Source organism: Heptranchias perlo, unplaced genomic scaffold, assembly GCF_035084215.1.
Source record: "Heptranchias perlo isolate sHepPer1 unplaced genomic scaffold, sHepPer1.hap1 HAP1_SCAFFOLD_979, whole genome shotgun sequence".
Taxonomy (NCBI): domain Eukaryota; kingdom Metazoa; phylum Chordata; class Chondrichthyes; order Hexanchiformes; family Hexanchidae; genus Heptranchias; species Heptranchias perlo.
Window position 1 is genome coordinate 50,161 of NW_027140024.1, and position 17,994 is coordinate 68,154.

The 17,994-nt window shown below is 54.7% G+C and overlaps 1 protein-coding gene across 2 annotated transcripts; it reads left to right on the top strand.

Moving 5' to 3' along the window:
- The first annotated feature begins 317 nt into the window (after positions 1-317).
- LOC137320113 (large ribosomal subunit protein uL24m-like) lies at positions 318-16,601 on the top strand. Of its 2 annotated transcripts, none has more exons than XM_067981878.1 (3): positions 318-420; positions 15,428-15,627; positions 16,488-16,601. In XM_067981878.1, exons 2-3 carry the CDS (start codon positions 15,451-15,453, stop codon positions 16,539-16,541), a joined length of 231 nt encoding a protein of 76 aa, XP_067837979.1. In that variant the 5' UTR covers positions 318-420; positions 15,428-15,450; the 3' UTR covers positions 16,542-16,601. The 2 variants fall into 2 exon arrangements, with proteins under 2 accessions (XP_067837979.1, XP_067837978.1); XM_067981877.1 differs by lacking the exon at positions 318-420 and adding an exon at positions 427-609.
- The last annotated feature ends 1,393 nt before the right edge of the window (positions 16,602-17,994 follow it).

Below are 17,994 nucleotides of genomic sequence, written 5' to 3' on the forward strand. Positions count from 1 at the left end.
GTCCTCCATTGCCTGTTGCCCAGCTTTCGCTAGTTTTCCAGGTTGGCGAAGGAAAAATGGGTTAAAAACATATTTTTAACGGTGTACGTGACTGATAAGAGGGGGCAGGCGCTGCGTGTATGGGTCCCCCCCTCCTCCCATTGCTGCTACTTATGGGTCCCACTAATATGGCGCCTCTTGACCATGAGATGGTGGCCATGCTACCCACCATGCTCTGCGCTTAGCGCTTTGGCGCAAGGCGTCGTGGGAGCTGTAGTCCGCCTACAACTCCCAGGAGGCATGGCGCAAAACAAACGCATGCGCAGTCGCCGGGCACTGGGAGATTCCATTCTCAAGACGCGGGAGGAGGGGGGGGGGTGCACGGATAGAGTGGTTGCCGAATCCTCCGGTCGGTGGAATAAATTACGCCTTGACAAGGGAGTAAGTGATCAAAAGGCAGCTAACGTCGGAGAGCGCATTGGGCTCAATTAGGTCGTTTCAAACCATCGTGGATTGTGCCACCGAGAAGAGAAACCCCCCCCCCCCTTCCCACACACCACGTTTCCTCGCCCCGCAGGTTGTGGCTGCCGCTCTCGCGCGGAGGTCGTTGGGCTGCCGGTGGCGGTTGAGGTAATTTGAAAGCGGGAGCGCGCGGCGGGGGCGGAGGGGGAGGGGAAGAGGGTCCGGGCACGGGGCGGGAGCGCGCACGGCGAGCGTTCGGGCACGGGGCGGGAGCGCGCACGGCGAGCGTTCGGGCACGGGGCGGGCGGCGGGCGGGAGCGCGCAAGGGGAGGGTCCGGGCTACGGGGCGGGAGCATCGCGCGGGGGGTGGGGTCAGATATTCCCATCGCGGCCCGTCCGCCAATAAGGCACGACCCCCGCGCCTCTCGATTTCCCCCTCTTGTCTCCTCTCTCTATTCCCCCTCTTTCTCCTCTCTCTATTTCCCCCTCTTTCTCCTCTCTCTATTTCCCCCTCTTTTCTCCCCCTCTCTTTCTTCCGCTCTTTCTCCCCTCTCTTTCTCCCCCCCTCTTCCCCTCTCTTTCCCCCTCTCTCTTTCCCCCTCTCTCTTTCCCCCCTCTCTCTTTCCCCCCTCTCCTTCTTCCCCCCTCTCTCTTTCCCCCCTCTCTCTTTCCCCCCTCTCTCTTTCCCCCTCTCTCTTCCCCCTCTCTCTTTCCCCCTCTCTCTTTCCCCCCTCTCTCTTTCCCCTCTCTCTTTCCCCCTCTCTCTTTCCCCCTCTCTCTCTTTCCCCCCTCTCTCTCTTTCCCCCCTCTCTCTCTTTCCCCCCCTCTCTCTCTCCCCCCCTCTCTCTCTTTCCCCCTCTCTCTATTTCCCCCTCTTTCTCCCCTCTCTATTTCCCCCTCTTTCTCCCCCTCTCTATTTCCCCCTCTTTCTCCCCTCTCTCTTCCCCCTCTCTTTCTCCCCTCTCTCTTCCCTCTCTCTTTCTCCCCTCTCTTCCCCCCCTCTCTCTCTTCCCCCCCTCTCCTCTTCCCCCCCTCTCTCTCTTCCCCCCCCTCTCTCTCTTTCCCCCCCCTCTCTCTCTTTCCCCCCCCTCTCTCTCTTCCCCCTCTCTCTTTCTTCCCCCCTCTCTCTCTTCCCCCCTCTCCCTCTTCCCCCTCTTTCTCCCCTCTCTCCATTTTCCCCTCTCTCTCTATTTTCCCCTCTCTATTTCCCCTCTCTCTATTTCCCTTCTCTCTATTTCCCCCTCTTTCTCCCCTCTCTCTATTTCCCCCTCTTTCTCCCCCTCTCTCTATTTCCCCCTCTTTCTCCCCTCTCTATTTCCCCCTCTTTCTCCTCTCTCTATTTCCCCCTCTTTCTCCGCCTCTCTATTTCCCCCTCTTCCTCCCCGCCTCTTTCTCTCCCCTCTCTTTCTCCCCCTCTCTTTCTCCCCCTCTCTTTCTCCCCCTCTCTTTCTTCCCTCTTTCTTCCCCTCTTTCTCCCCTCTCTTTCTCCCCCCTCTTTCTCCCCTCTCTCTATTTCCCCTCTTTCTCCCCTCTATTTCCCCCCCTCTCTCTTCCCCCTCTCTCTTCCCCCTCTCTCTTTCCCCTCTCTCTATTCCCCCTCTCTCTCTTTCCCCCTCTTTCTCCCCTCTCTCTATTTTCCCCCTCTTTCTCCCCTCTTTCTATTTCCCCCTCTTTCTCCCCTCTTTCTATTTCCCCCTCTCTCTATTTCCCCCTCTTTCTCCCCTCTCTATTTCCCCCTCTCTCCCCTCTCTCTATTTCCCCCTCTCTTCCCCTCTCTCTATTTCCCCTCTCTCCCTCTCTCTATTTCCCCTCTCTCCCTCTCTCTATTTCCCCCTCTTTCTCCCCTCTCTCTATTTCCCCCTCTTTCTCCCCTCTCTCTATTTCCCCCTCTTTCTCCCCTCTCTCTATTTCCCCCTCTTTCTCCCCTCTTTCTATTTCCCCCTCTCTCTATTTCCCCCTCTTTCTATTTCCCCCTCTCTCTATTTCCCCCTCTTTCTCCCCTCTCTCTATTTCCCCCTCTTTCTCCCCTCTCTCTATTTCCCCTCTTTCTCCCCCTCTCTCTATTACCCCCTCTTTCTCCCCTCGTCTCTATTCCCCTCTTCTCCCCTCTCTCTATTTCCCCCCTTTCTCCCCTCTCTCTATTGCCCCTCTTTCTCCCCTCTCTCTATTTCTCCCTCTTTCTCTCCCTCTCTCTATTCCCCCTCTTTCTCCCCTCTCTCTATTTCCCCCTCTTTCTCCCCTCTCTCTATTTCCCCCTCTTTCTCCCCTCTCTCTATTTCCCCCTCTTTCTCCCTCTCTCTATTTCCCCTCTCTCTATTTCCCCCTCTCTCTATTTCCCCCTCTCTCTATTTCCCCTCTCTCTATTTCCCCCTCTTTCCCCCTCTCTCCCCCTCTTTCCCCCTCTCTCTCTTTCTCCCTCTCTCTCTTTCCCCCTCTTTCTCCCCTCTCTCTATTTCCCCCTCTTTCTCCCCTCTTTCTATTTCCCCTCTCTCTATTTCCCTCTTTCTTCCCTCTCTATTTCCCCTCTCTCTATTTCCCCCTCTTTCTCCCCTCTCTCTATTTCCCCCTCTTTCTCCCTCTCTCTATTTCCCCCTCTTTCTCCCCTCTCTCTATTTCCCCCCTTTCTCCCCTCTCTCTATTTCCCCCTCTTTCTCCCTCTCTCTATTCCCCCTCTTTCTCCCCCTCTCTATTTCCCCCTCTTTCTCCCCTCTTCTTCCCCTCTCTGTTTTAACCCCCTCTCTGTTTCCCCCTCTCTGTTTCCCCCCTCTCTGTTTCCCCCTCTCTGTTCCCCCTCTCTGTTCCCCCCTCTCTGTTCCCCCCTCTCTGTTTCCCCCCTCTCTGTTTTCCCCCCTCTCTGTTTTCCCCCCTCTCTGTTTTCCCCCCTCTCTGATTTCCCCCTCTCTCTATTTCCCCCTCTCTCTATTTCCCCCTCTCTCCCTCTTTCCCCTCTCTCTCTTTCCCCCTCTCTCTCTTTCCCCCTCTCTCTCTTTCTCCCTCTCTCTCTTTCCCCTCTTTCTCCCTTCTCTCTATTTCCCCTCTTTCTCCCCTCTTTCTATTTCCCCCTCTCTCTATTTCCCCCTCTTTCTTCCCTCTCTATTTCCCCTCTCTCTATTTCCCCCTCTTTCTCCCCTCTCTCTATTTCCCCTCTTTCTCCCCTCTCTCTATTCCCCCTTTCTCCCCTCTCTCTATTTCCCCCTCTTTCTCCCCTCTCTCTATTTCCCCCTCTTCTCCCCCTCTCTATTTCCCCCTCTTTCTCCCCTCTTTCTTCCCCCTCTCTGTTTTACCCCCTCTCTGTTTTACCCCCTCTCTGTTTCCCCCCTCTCTGTTTCCCCCCTCTCTGTTTCCCCCCTCTCTGTTCCCCCCTCTCTGTTTTCCCCCCTCTCTGTTTTCCCCCCTCTCTGTTTTCCCCCCTCTCTGTTTTCCCCCCTCTCTGTTTTCCCCCCTCTCTGATTTCCCCCTCTCTATTTCCCCCTCTCTCTATTTCCCCCTCTCTCTATTTCCCCCTCTTTCCCCTCTCTCCCCCTCTTTCCCCTCTCTCTCTTTCTCCTCTCTCTCTTTTCCCCCTCTTTCTCCCTCTCTCTATTTCCCCCTCTTTCTCCCTCTTTCTATTTCCCCTCTCTCTCTTTCCCCCTCTCTCTCTTTCCCCCCCTCTCTCTCTCCCCCCTCTCTCTCCCCCCCTCTCTCTCTTTCCCCCTCTCTCTATTTCCCCCTCTTTCTCCCCTCTCTATTTCCCCTCTTTCTCCCCTCTCTATTTCCCCCTCTTTCTCCCCTCTCTCTTCCCCCTCTCTTTCTCCCCTCTCTCTTCCCTCTCTCTTTCTCCCCTCTCTTCCCCCCCTCTCTCTCTTCCCCCTCTCTCTCTTCCCCCCTCTCTCTCTTCCCCCCTCTCTCTCTTCCCCCCCTCTCTCTCTTTCCCCCCCTCTCTCTCTTCCCCCTCTCTCTTTCTTCCCCCCTCTCTCTCTTCCCCCCTCTCCCTCTTCCCCCTCTTTCTCCCCTCTCTCCATTTTCCCCTCTCTCTCTATTTTCCCCTCTCTATTTCCCCCTCTCTCTATTTCCCTTCTCTCTATTTCCCCTCTTTCTCCCCTCTCTCTATTTCCCCCTCTTTCTCCCCTCTCTCTATTTCCCCCTCTTTCTCCCTCTCTATTTCCCCCTCTTTCTCCTCTCTCTATTTTCCCCCTCTTCTCCGCCTCTCTATTCCCCTCTTCCTCCCGCCTCTTTCCCCCTCTCTTTCTCCCCCTCTCTTTCTCCCCCTCTCTTTCTCCCCCTCTCTTTCTTCCCCTCTTTCTTCCCTCTTTCTCCCCTCTCTTTCTCCCCCCTCTTTCTCCCCTCTCTCTATTTCCCCCTCTTTCTCCCCTCTATTTCCCCCCTCTCTCTTCCCCCTCTCTCTTCCCCCCTCTCTCTTTCCCCCTCTCTCTATTTCCCCTCTCTCTCTTTCCCCCTCTTCTCCCTCTCTCTATTTCCCCCTCTTTCTCCCCTCTTTCTATTTCCCCCTCTTTCTCCCCTTTTCTATTTCCCCCTCTCTCTATTTCCCCCTCTTTCTCCCCTCTCTATTTCCCCTCTCTCCCCTCTCTCTATTTCCCCCTCTCTCCCCTCTCTCTATTTCCCCCTCTCTCCCTCTCTCTATTTCCCCCTCTCTCCCCTCTCTCTATTTCCCCTCTTTCTCCCTCTCTCTATTTCCCCTCTTTCTCCCCTCTCTCTATTTCCCCTCTTTCTCCCCTCTCTATTTCCCCCTCTTCTCCCTCTTTCTATTTCCCCCTCTCTCTATTTCCCCCTCTTTCTATTTCCCCTCTCTCTATTTCCCCTCTTTCTCCCCTCTCTCTATTTCCCCTCTTTCTCCCTCTCTCTATTTCCCCCTCTTTCTCCCCTCTCTATTACCCCCTCTTTCTCCCCTCTCTCTATTTCCCCTCTTTCTCCCCTCTCTCTATTTCCCCCCTTTCTCCCTCTCTCTATTGCCCCTCTTTCTCCCTCTCTCTATTTCTCCCTCTTTCTCCCTCTCTCTATTTCCCCTCTTTCTCCCCTCTCTCTATTTCCCCCTCTTTCTCCCTCTCTCTATTTCCCCCTCTTTCTCCCCTCTCTCTATTTCCCCCTCTTTCTCCCCTCTCTCTATTCCCCCTCTCTCTATTTCCCCCTCTCTCTATTTCCCCCTCTCTCTATTTCCCCCTCTCTCTATTTCCCCTCTTTCCCCCTCTCTCCCCTCTTTCCCCCTCTCTCTCTTTCTCCCTCTCTCTCTTTCCCCCTCTTTCTCCCCTCTCTCTATTTCCCCCTCTTTCTCCCCTCTTTCTATTTCCCCCTCTCTCTATTTCCCCCTCTTTCTCCCTCTCTATTTCCCCTCTCTCTATTTCCCCCTCTTTCTCCCCTCTCTCTATTCCCCTCTTTCTCCCTCTCTCTATTTCCCCTCTTTCTCCCTCTCTCTATTTCCCCCCTTTCTCCCCTCTCTCTATTTCCCCTCTTTCTCCCCTCTCTATTTCCCCCTCTTTCTCCCCTCTCTATTTCCCTCTTCTCCCTCTTTCTTCCCCTCTCTGTTTTACCCCCTCTCTGTTTCCCCCCTCTCTGTTTCCCCCCTCTCTGTTTCCCCCCTCTCTGTTCCCCCCTCTCTGTTTCCCCCCTCTCTGTTCCCCCCTCTCTGTTTTCCCCCTCTCTGTTTTCCCCCCTCTCTGTTTTCCCCCCCTCTCTGTTTTCCCCCTCTCTGATTTCCCCCTCTCTCTATTTCCCCCTCTCTCTATTTCCCCCTCTCTCCCCCTCTTTCCCCCTCTCTCTCTTTCCCCCTCTCTCTCTTTCCCCCTCTCTCTCTTTCTCCCTCTCTCTCTTTCCCCCTCTTTCTCCCCTCTCTCTATTTCCCCCTCTTTCTCCCCTCTTTCTATTTCCCCTCTCTCTATTTCCCCCTCTTTCTTCCCTCTCTATTTCCCCCTCTCTCTATTTCCCCCTCTTTCTCCCCTCTCTCTATTTCCCCCTCTTTCTCCCCTCTCTCTATTTCCCCCTTTCTCCCTCTCTCTATTTCCCCCTCTTTCTCCCCTCTCTCTATTTCCCCCTCTTTCTCCCCTCTCTATTTCCCCTCTTTCTCCCCTCTTTCTTCCCCTCTCTGTTTTACCCCCTCTCTGTTTTACCCCCTCTCTGTTTCCCCCCTCTCTGTTTCCCCCTCTCTGTTTCCCCCTCTCTGTTCCCCCTCTCTGTTTTCCCCCCTCTCTGTTTTCCCCCCTCTCTGTTTTCCCCCCTCTCTGTTTTCCCCCCTCTCTGTTTTCCCCCTCTCTGATTTCCCCCTCTCTATTTCCCCCTCTCTCTATTTCCCCCTCTCTCTATTTCCCCTCTTTCCCCCTCTCTCCCCCTCTTTCCCCCTCTCTCTCTTTCTCCCTCTCTCTCTTTCCCCCTCTTTCTCCCTCTCTCTATTTCCCCCTCTTTCTCCCCTCTTTCTATTTCCCCTCTCTCTATTTCCCCTCTTTCTTCCCTCTCTATTTCCCCTCTCTCTATTTCCCCTCTTTCTCCCCTCTCTATTTCCCCCTCTTTCTCCCCTCTCTCTATTTCCCCCCTTTCTCCCCTCTCTCTATTTCCCCCTCTTTCTCCCCTCTCTCTATTTCCCCCTCTTTCTCCCCCTCTCTATTTCCCCCTCTTTCTCCCCTCTTTCTTCCCCCTCTCTGTTTTACCCCCTCTCTGTTTCCCCCTCTCTGTTCCCCCCTCTCTGTTTTCCCCCCTCTCTGTTTTCCCCCTCTCTGTTTTCCCCCTCTCTGTTTTCCCCCCTCTCTGTTTCCCCCCTCTCTGTTTTCCCCCTCTCTGTTTTCCCCCCTCTCTGTTTTCCCCCCTCTCTGTTTTCCCCCCTCTCTGTTTTCCCCCCTCTCTGTTTTCCCCCTCTCTGTTTTCCCTCTCTCTGTTTTCCCCCTCTCTCTCTTTCCCCCTCTCTCTCTTTCCCCCTCTCTCTCTTTCCCCCCTCTCTCTCTTTCCCCCCTCTCTCTCTTTCCCCCTCTCTCTCTTTCCCCCTCTCTCTCTTTCCCCCTCTCTCTCTTTCCCCCTCTCTCTCTTTCCCCTCTCTCTCTTTCCCCCTCTCGCTCTTTCCCCTCTCGCTCTTTCCCCTCTCGCTCTTTCCCCCTCTCTCTCTCTTTCCCCCTCTCTCTCTCTTTCCCCCTCTCTCTCTATTTCCCCCTCTCTCTCTATTTCCCCCTCTCTCTATTTCCCCCCTCTCTCTATTTCCCCCCTCTCTCTCTTTCTCCCCTCTCTATTTCCCCCTCTTTCTCCCTCTCTCCAGTTCCCCCCTTTCTCCCCTCTCTCTATTTCCCCCTCTTTCTCCCCTCTCTCTATTTCCCCCTCTTTCTCCCCTCTCTCTATTTCCCCCTCTTTCTCCCCTCTCTCTATTTCCCCCTCTTTCTCCCCTCTTTCTATTTCCCCCTCTTCTATTTCCCCCTCTTTCTATTTCCCCTCTTTCTATTTCCCCCTCTCTCTATTTCCCCCTCTTTCTCCCCTCTCTCTATTTCCCCCTCTTTCTCCCCTCTCTCTATTTCCCCCTCTTTCTCCCTCTCTATTACCCCCTCTTTCTCCCTCTCTCTATTTCCCCCTCTTTCTCCCCTCTCTCTATTTCCCCCCTTTCTCCCCTCTCTCTATTGCCCTCTTTCTCCCCTCTCTCTATTTCTCCCTCTTTCTCCCTCTCTCTATTTCCCCTCTTTCTCCCCTCTCTATTTCCCCTCTTTCTCCCTCTCTCTATTTCCCCCTCTTTCTCCCCTCTCTCTATTTCCCCTCTCTCTATTTCCCCTCTCTCTATTTCCCCTCTCTCCCCCTCTTTCCCCCTCTCTCTCTTTCTCCCTCTCTCTCTTTCCCCCTCTTTCTCCCCTCTCTCTATTTCCCCTCTTTCTCCCCTCTTTCTATTTCCCCCTCTCTCTATTTCCCCTCTTTCTTCCCTCTCTATTTCCCCCTCTCTCTATTTCCCCCTCTTTCTCCCCTCTCTCTATTTCCCCTCTTTCTCCCCTCTCTCTATTTCCCCCCTTTCTCCCCTCTCTCTATTTCCCCCTCTTTCTCCCCTCTCTCTATTTCCCCCTCTTTCTCCCCCTCTCTATTTCCCCTCTTTCTCCCCTCTTTCTTCCCCCTCTCTGTTTTCCCCCTCTCTGTTTCCCCCTCTCTGTTTTCCCCCTCTCTGTTTTCCCCCTCTCTGTTTTCCCCCTCTCTGTTTTCCCCCCTCTCTGTTTTCCACCCTCTCTTTTCCCCCTCTCTGTTTTCCCCCCTCTCTGTTTTCCCCCTCTCTGTTTTCCCCCTCTCTGTTTTCCCTCTCTCTGTTTTCCCCCTCTCTCTCTTTCCCCCCTCTCTCTCTTTCCCCCCTCTCTCTCTTTCCCCCTCTCTCTCTTTCCCCCTCTCTCTCTTTCCCCTCTCTCTCTTTCCCCTCTCTCTCTTTCCCCCTCTCTCTCTTTCCCCCTCTCTCTCTTTCCCCCTCTCGCTCTTTCCCCCTCTCGCTCTTTTCCCCTCTCGCTCTTTCCCCTCTCGCTCTTTCCCCCTCTCGCTCTTTCCCCTCTCTCTCTTTCCCCCTCTCTCTCCATTTCCCCCTCTCTCTATTTCCCCCCTCTCTCTATTTCCCCCCTCTCTCTCTTTCTCCCTCTCTATTTCCCCCTCTTTCTCCCTCTCTCCAGTTCCCCCACTTTCTCCCTCTCTCTCTATTTCCCCCCCTTTCTCCCCTCTCTCTATTTCCCCCTCTCTATTTCCCCCTCTCTATTTCCCCCTCTCTATTTCCCCCTCTCTATTTCTCCCCTCTCTCTATTTCCCCCTCTTTCTCCCCTCTCTCTATTTCCCCTCTTTCTCCCCTCTCTCTATTTTCCCCTCTCTTTCTTCCCCTCTCTATTTCCCCTTCTTTCTCCCCCGCTCTTCCCCCTCTCTCCCCCTCTTTCTCCCCCTCTTTCTTCCCCCCCTCTTTCTTCCCCCCCTCTGTTTTCCCCCCTCTGTTTTCCCCCTCTCTGTTTTCCCCCTCTCTCTATTTCCCCTCTCTCTATTTCCCCCTGTCTCTATTTCCCCCTCTCTCTATTCCCCCTCTCTCTATTTCCCCCCTCTCTCTATTTCCCCCCTCTCTCTTCCCCCCTCTCTCTTTCCCCCCCTCTCTCTTTCCCCCCCTCTCTCTTTCTCCCCTCTCTCTATTTCCCCCTCTCTATTTCCCCCTCTTTCTCCCCTCTCTCCAGTTCCCCCACTTTCTCCCCTCTCTCTCTCTATTTCCCCCTCTTTCTCCCCTCTCTCTATTTCCCCCACTTTCTCCCCTCTCTCTATTTCCCCTCTTTCTCCCTCTCTCTATTTCCCCCTCTCTCTATTTCCCCTCTCTCTATTTCCCCTCTCTCTATTTCCCCCTCTCTCTATTTCCCCCTCTCTCTATTTCCCCCTCTCTCTATTTCCCCCTCTCTCTATTTCCCCCTCTCTCTATTTCCCCCTCTCTCTATTTCCCCCTCTCTCTATTTCCCCCTCTCTCTATTTCCCCCTCTCTCTATTTCCCCCTCTCTCTATTTCCCCCTCTCTCTATTTCCCCCTCTCTCTATTTCCCCCTCTCTCTATTTCCCCCTCTCTCTATTTCCCCCTCTCTCTATTTCCCCCTCTCTCTATTTCCCCCTCTCTCTATTTCCCCCTCTTTCCCCCTCTCTCCCCCTCTTTCCCCCTCTCTCTCTTTCTCCCTCTCTCTCTTTCCCCTCTTTCTCCCTCTCTCTATTTCCCCTCTTTCTCCCCTCTTTCTATTTCCCCTCTCTCTATTTCCCCCTCTTTCTTCCCTCTCTATTTCCCCTCTCTCTATTTCCCCCTCTTTCTCCCCTCTCTCTATTTCCCCCTCTTTCTCCCCTCTCTCTATTTCCCCCCTTTCTCCCCTCTCTCTATTTCCCCCTCTTTCTCCCCTCTCTCTATTTCCCCTCTTCTCCCCCTCTCTATTTCCCCCTCTTTCTCCCCTCTTTCTTCCCCCTCTCTGTTTTACCCCCTCTCTGTTTTACCCCCTCTCTGTTTTACCCCCTCTCTGTTTCCCCCCTCTCTGTTTCCCCCTCTCTGTTCCCCCCTCTCTGTTCCCCCCTCTCTGTTTTCCCCCTCTCTGTTTTCCCCCTCTCTGTTTTCCCCCCTCTCTGTTTTCCCCCCTCTCTGTTTTCCCCCCTCTCTGATTTCCCCTCTCTCCATTTCCCCTCTCTCTATTTCCCCTCTCTCTATTTCCCCCTCTCTCTATTTCCCCCTCTCTCTATTTCCCCCTCTTTCCCCTCTCTCCCCCTCTTTCCCCCTCTCTCTCTTTCTCCCTCTCTCTCTTTCCCCCTCTTTCTCCCCTCTCTCTATTTCCCCCTCTTTCTCCCCTCTTTCTATTTCCCCCTCTCTCTATTTCCCCCTCTTTCTTCCCTCTCTATTTCCCCCTCTCTCTATTTCCCCTCTTTCTCCCTCTCTCTATTTCCCCTCTTTCTCCCCTCTCTCTATTTCCCCCCTTTCTCCCCTCTCTCTATTTCCCCCTCTTTCTCCCCTCTCTCTATTTCCCCCTCTTTCTCCCCCTCTCTATTTCCCCCTCTTTCTCCCCTCTTTCTTCCCCCTCTCTGTTTTACCCCTCTCTGTTTTACCCCCTCTCTGTTTCCCCCCTCTCTGTTCCCCCCTCTCTGTTCCCCCCTCTCTGTTTTCCCCCCTCTCTGTTTTCCCCCTCTCTGTTTTCCCCTCTCTGTTTTCCCCCCTCTCTGTTTTCCCCTCTCTGTTTCCACCCTCTCTGTTTTCCCCCCTCTCTGTTTTCCCCCTCTCTGTTTTCCCTCTCTCTGTTTTCCCCCTCTCTCTCTTTCCCCTCTCTCTCTTTCCCCCCTCTCTCTCTTTCCCCCCTCTCTCTCTTTCCCCTCTCTCTCTTTCCCCCTCTCTCTCTTTCCCCCTCTCTCTCTTTCCCCTCTCGCTCTTTCCCCCTCTCGCTCTTTCCCCTCTCTCTCTTTCCCCCTCTCTCTCTCTTTCCCCCTCTCTCTCTATTTCCCCCTCTCTCTCTATTTCCCCTCTCTCTATTTCCCCCTCTCTCTATTTCCCCCTCTCTCTCTTTCTCCCCTCTCTATTTCCCCCTCTTTCTCCCTCTCTCCAGTTCCCCCACTTTCTCCCCTCTCTCTATTTCCCCCCCTTTCTCCCCTCTCTCTATTTCCCCTCTCTATTTCCCCTCTCTATTTCCCCCTCTCTATTTCCCCCTCTCTATTTCCCCCTCTCTATTTCCCCCTCTCTATTTCCCCTCTTTCTCCCTCTCTCTATTTCCCCCTCTTTCTCCCCTCTCTCTATTTCCCCTCTTTCTCCCCTCTCTCTATTTCCCCCTCTTTCTCCCCTCCTCTATTTCCCCCCTTTCTCCCCTCTCTCTATTTCCCCCCTTTCTCCCTCTCTCTATTTCCCCCTCTTTCTCCCTCTCTCTATTTCCCCCTCTTTCTCCCTCTCTCTATTTCCCTCTCTTTCTTCCCTCTCTATTTCCCCTTCTTTCTCCCCCCGCTCTTCCCCCTCTCTCCCCCTCTTTCTCCCCCTCTTTCTTCCCCCCTCTTTCTTCCCCCCTCTGTTTCCCCCCTCTGTTTTCCCCCTCTGTTTTCCCCCTCTCTGTTTTCCCCCTCTCTCTATTTCCCCCTCTCTCTATTTCCCCCTCTCTCTATTTCCCCCTCTCTCTATTTCCCCCCTCTCTCTATTTCCCCCCTCTCTCTATTCCCCCCTCTCTCTTTCCCCCCCCTCTCTCTTTCCCCCCCTCTCTCTTTCCCCCCCCTCTCTCTTTCCCCCCCCTCTCTCTTTCCCCCTCTCTATTTCCCCCTCTTTCTCCCCTCTCTCCAGTTCCCCACTTTCTCCCCTCTCTCTCTCTATTTCCCCCTCTTTCTCCCCTCTCTCTATTTCCCCCACTTTCTCCCCTCTCTCTATTTCCCCCTCTTTCTCCCCGCTCTCTCTATCTCCCGCTCTCTCTATTTCCCCTCTTTCTCCTTCCCCCTCTTTCTCCCCTCTCTCCCCTCTCTCCCCTCTCTCTATTTCCCCCTCTTTCTCCCCTCTCTCTATTTCCCCCTCTTTCTCCCCTCTCTCTATTTCCCCCCTCTTTCTCCCCTCTCTCCATTTCCCCCTCTTTCTCCCCTCTCTCTATTTCCCCCCTCTTTCTCCCCTCTCTCTATTTCCCCCCTCTTTCTCCCTCTATTTCCCTCTCTCTATTTCCCCTCTCTCTATTTCCCCCCTCTCTATTTCCCTCTTTCTATTTCCCCCTCTTTCTATTTCCCCCTCTTTCTATTTCCCCTCTTTCTCCCCTCTCTATTTCCCCCTCTTCTATTTCCCCCTCTTTCTCCCCTCTCTCTATTCCCCCTCTCTCTATTCCCCCTCTCTCTATTCCCCCTCTCTCTATTCCCCCTCTCTCTATTCCCCTCTCTCTATTCCCCCTCTCTCTCTCTATTCCCCTCTCTCTCTCTATTCCCCCCTCTCTCTCTATTCCCCCCTCTCTCTCTATTCCCCCCCTCTCTCTCTATTCCCCCCTCTCTCTCTATTCCCCCTCTCTCTCTCTATTCCCCCTCTCTCTCTCTTTGCCCCTCTCTCTCTTTGCCCCTCTTTCTCCCCTCTCTCTATTTCCCCCTCTTTCTCCCCTCTCACTATTTCCCCCCCCTCTCACTATTTCCCCCCCTCTCACTATTTCCCCCCCCTCTCACTATTTCCCCCCCTCTCACTATTTCCCCCCCCTCTCACTATTTCCCCCCCCTCACTATTTCCCCCCCCTCTCACTATTTCCCCCCTCTCACTATTTCCCCCTCTCTCACTATTTCCCTCCCTCTCTCACTATTCCCTCCCCTCTCTCACTATTTCCCTCCCCTCTCTCACTATTTCCCTCCCCTCTCTCACTATTTCCCTCCCCTCTCTCACTATTTCCCTCTCTCTATTTTCCCTTTCTCCCTCTCTCTATTTCCCTCTCTTCCCCCCTCTCTCTTCCCCCCTTTCTCTCTCTTCCCCTCCCTCTCTCTCTTCCCCCTCTCTCTCTTTCCCCCCTCTCTCTCTTCCCTCCCTCTCTCTCTTCCCCCCTCTCTCTCTTTCCCCCCTCTCTCTCTTCCCCCCTCTCTCTCTTCCCCCCCTCTCTCTCTTCCCCTCCCTCTCTCTCTTCCCTCCCTCTCTCTCTTCCCCCCTCTCTCTTTCCCCCCCTCTCTCTTTCCCCCCCCTCTCTCTTCCCCCCCTCTCTCTTTCCCCCCCCTCTCTCTTCCCCCCCCCTCTCTCTTCCCCCCCCTCTCTCTTCCCCCCCCTCTCTCTTCCCCCCCCTCTCTCTTCCCCCCCCCTCTCTCTTCCCCCCCCCTCTCTCTTCCCCCCCCTCTCTCTTCCCCCCCCTCTCTCTTCCCCCCCCTCTCTCTTCCCCCCCCCTCTCTCTTCCCCCCCTCTCTCTTCCCCCCCCTCTCTCTTCCCCCTCTCTCTCTTCCCCCTCTCTCTCTTCCCCCCCTCTCTCTTCCCCCCCTCTCTCTTCCCCCCTCTCTCTTCCCCCCCTCTCTCTTCCCCCCCCCTCTCTCTTTCCCCCTCTCTCTCTTTCCCCCCTCTCTTCTCCCCCCCCTCTCTCTTCCACCCCCTCTCTCTCTTCCACCCCCTCTCTGTCCCCTCTCTCTATTTCCCCCCCTTTCTCCCCTCTCTCTATTTCCCCCTCTTTCTCCTCCCCCTCTTTCTCCTCCTCTATTTCCCCCTCCCTCTATTTCCCCTCCCTCTATTTCCCCCTCCCTCTATTTCCCCTCCCTCTATTTCCCCCTCCCTCTATTTCCCCCTCCCTCTATTTCCCCCTCCCTCTATTTCCCCCTCCCTCTATTTCCCCCTCCCTCTATTTCCCCCTCCCTCTATTTCCCCCTCCCTCTATTTCCCCCTCCCTCTATTTCCCCCTCTTTCTCCCCTCTCTCTATTTCCCCTCTCTCTCTATTTCCCTCTCTATATTTTCCCCCTCTCTCTATTTCCCCCTCTTTGTCCCCTCTCTATTTCCCCCTCTTTCTCCCCCTCTCTATTTCCCCCTCTTTCTCCCCCTCTCTATTTCCCCCTCTTTCTCCCCCTCTCTATTTCCCCCTCTCTATTTCCCCCTCTTTCTCCCCCTCTCTATTTCCTCTCTTTCTCCCCCTCTCTATTTCCCTCTCTTTCTCCCCCTCTCTTTCTCCCCCTCTCTATTCCCCCCTCTCCTCTATTCCCCCCTCTCCTCTATTCCCCCCTCTCCTCTATTCCCCCCTCTCCTCTAATCCCCCCTCTCCTCTAATCCCCCCTCTCCTCTAATCCCCCCTCTCCTCTAATCCCCCTCTCCTCTAATCCCCCCTCTCCTCTAATCCCCCCTCTCTCTAATCCCCCCTCTCCTCTATTCCCCCCTCTCTATTTCTCCCCCCCATCTGTTTTCTCCCCACCCTCTCTCAGTTTCTTTGTGATCTACCGTATCGATTCACCATCTGGAAACTGGGTTCAGTTCTGGGCACCGCACCTCAGGAAGGATATATCGGCCCTGGAGGGGGTGCAGCGCAGATTCACCAGAATGAGACCGGGGCTAAAAGGGTTAAATTACGAGGCCAGGTCGCACAGACTGGGCTTGTATTCCCTCGAGTATAGAGGGTGATCTAATCGAGGTGTTTAAGATGATTAAAGGATTCGATAGGGTCGATGGAGAGAAACTATTTCCTCCGGTGGGAGAGAGTCCAGAACAAGGGGGCAGAACCTTAAAATTAGAGCCAGGCCGTTCAGGGGTGATGTCAGGAAGCATTTCTTCACACAAAGGGGAGTGGGAATCTGGAACTCTCTCCCCAAAAAGCTGTTGAGGCCGGGGGTCAGTAGAAAATTTCAAAACTCAGATTGATAGAATTTTATTGGGTATTAAGGGTTATGGAACCAAGGCGGGTAAATGGAGTTAAGACACAGATCAGCCATGATCTGATTGAATGACAGAACAGGCTTGAGGGGCTGAATGGCCTCCTCCTGTTCCCCTCGCTGAGCAGCCGGGGCTGATGATTGGCACAGTTCCCCTGGGCTCGGTGTGATAATTCCACCGAGGCTTTACTCGGGTCCTGGTGCCGTTCCTCGCACCTTGCCCACTACGTGTTTCCTTGTGTTCTCTTCGCAGCCCCCACCCCAACCCCCGGAACGATGCGTCTCGGCGCCCTGCTCGCCATGGCGGCCAAGCTGCCACCCGGCTATCGCTACGGCACCAACCGACCCTGGACCGTCGCGGCCCAGAGGATGAACCCTCCGGGCGGCCGACGGAAGAAGGTATTTGTGGAGCCCATCGCACCGCACCAGTGGAAGATCTTCCGGGGGGATACGGTGAGTGGGCGGGCAGCACGAGGGGGCACGGTGAGCGGGGGGCACGAGGGGACACGGTGAGCTGGGGGGCACGAGGGGACACGGTGAGCGGGGGGCACGAGGGGACACGGTGAGCGGGGGACAGGGAGAGTGGGGGGGCACAAGGGGGCAGGGAGAGCGGGGGGCACGAGGGGGCACAGTGAGTGGGGGGGCACGAGGGGACAGGGAGAGAGTGGGCACGGTGAGTGGGGGGGCACGAGGAGACGGAGAGCGATGGGACACGGTGAGACGGGGGCACGAGGGGACACGGTGAGCTGGGGGGCACGAGGGGACACGGTGAGCTGGGGGGCACGAGGGGACACGGTGAGCTGGGGGCACAGGGGGACAGGGAGAGCGCAGGGGTGATTTTAAACAAAAGCGCAGAGAGAGAGAAGTCTGATTGGCGTCTCTCTAATTGCAGTTGTCGGCGGACAGGGCGCAGTTGGAGCCAGTGTCACCTCCCACCCACCTTCGGTGCCCGCTACCAAATGCCAGCCTGGCCACCGCGGTAGCTGGCACTCACCGAATCATACAGCCCTGAATCAATCATTCGCTGCAGAAAATCCACTGTCCCCAGACCCCATCAGGAGCCCTGCTCCTCAGCCCGACTCTGTTCTGTTTGAAGAGGGTGTCGTTAACCCTCTTTGTCCGATATTCTCTTTGGGTTGAGGGTTTCCAGCCATCACATGAGTAAGTTGCTGGCTGACGTCTTCGGTGCTGAATGAAAAGGGGGAGTGACTGTGGAGTAGCGGGGGTCAGGCGGGGGGGGCATGGCCGATACCCGTGCCCGTCACTCCTGCTGTGCTGACGGGAGTTCTGATTTGATTTTCGTTCCTCTCCAGGTGGAAATTCTAAAAGGAAAAGATGCCGGGAAGCAGGGAAAGTCAGCCAGGTGATTCGAGCTCGCAACTGGGTGATACTGGAAGGATTGAACACGGTGAGAATAACAGTGGGGCTTTTTTAAAAAGAAAAGTAACTGCAAACGCAAATTGGAAATAGAGAGGGAATTGCTGGAAATACACAGCAGTTCGGTCCGCGTCTGAAAGAGGAGGTTAATTGTCCTGGATGGGCACCCTTTGTGAGAATGCGTTCGGAGCCGGAAAGTCGGGAGTTCGAGCCCCCACTCCAGAGACTTCAACCCATAATCCAGGCCGACACTCCCGGTGCTGGTCCTGAGGGAGCGCTGCACTGTCGGAGGTGCCGTCTTTCAGATGTGACTTCAAACCGAGGCCCCGTCTGCCCCTCTCAGATGGACGTGAAAGATCCCACGGCCACTATTTGGAAGAAGAGCGGGGGGGGTGGGGTGGGGAGTTCTCTCCCCTGACCTGGGGCCAATATTTATCCCTCAACTAACTAAAAAACAGATGATCTGGGTCATTATCACATTGCTGTTTGTGGGATCTTGCTGTGCGCAAATTGGCTGCAGCGTTTCCTACATTACAACAGTGACTACACTTCAAAAAGTGCTTCATTGGCTGTAAAGCGTTTTGGGACGTCCTGAGGTGGTGAAAGGCGCTGTAGAAATACGAGTCCTTGCCTTAATTAAAATACACAGATCATTTGAAGCCATCGATCGACTTGCGGCTGTGAGTTTGCCTGGATCCTCAGCATTGCAGGGAAATGCCGCCAGTGTAGGAGGCTCGAGGAGTGCGAAGAGTTCACAGCTGTTCCCCCCCCCCCCCCCCCCCCCGCCCTCCTCACATCCCCAGAAGGGTCACATATGGATTGGGGAGGGAGGGCTGGCTGCTAGTTCACAGGAGATCGTCGTCTGATTGTCAAAAAGGGGCCTCCCTGGAAATGAGAGCAGTATGGGCAGGGCTAGGGGGGTTCCTGGGCAGGCCGAGGGGGGTTCCTGGGCAGGCCGAGGGGGGTTCCTGGGCAGGGCTAGGGGGGTCCTGGGCAGGCCGTGCTCGTGTGGCCACTTCCCCTTTGTTTCTTGTACCTGGTTCCCCTCCTTTCCTCCCCGTTGGGAGCCGGAGATCCCTGTAGTTACAGAGGAATCAAGATTCTGCAATTCTGCTCCTGATCGTAGAATCTTACAGCACAGAAGGAGGCCATTCGGCCCATCCTGCCTGTGCTGGCTCTTTTGAAAGAGCTGTCCAATTAGTCCCATTTCCCCCCGCCCTTTCCCCGTAGCCCTGCAAATTTTTCCCCTTCAAGTATTTATCCAATTCCCTTTTGAAAGTTATTATTGAATCTGTTCCCACCGCCCTTTCAGGCAGTGAATTCCAGATCAGAACAACTCGCTGCGTAAAAAACTTTTTCCTCATATCATCTTTTGCCAATCACTTTGAATCTATGTCCTCTGGTTCATGACCCTTCCGCCAATGGGAAGTTTCATTTTATTTA

What these genes read in the sequence shown, in the direction of transcription:
- LOC137320113 (XM_067981878.1), top strand. Translation starts at nt 15,451, where the DNA reads ATGCGTCTCGGCGCCCTGCTCGCCATGGCGGCCAAGCTGCCACCCGGC. An exon ending in AGATCTTCCGGGGGGATACG is followed by an intron (nt 15,628 to 16,487) that starts GTGAGTGGGCGG and finishes GTTCCTCTCCAG; the next exon opens with GTGGAAATTCTAAAAGGAAA.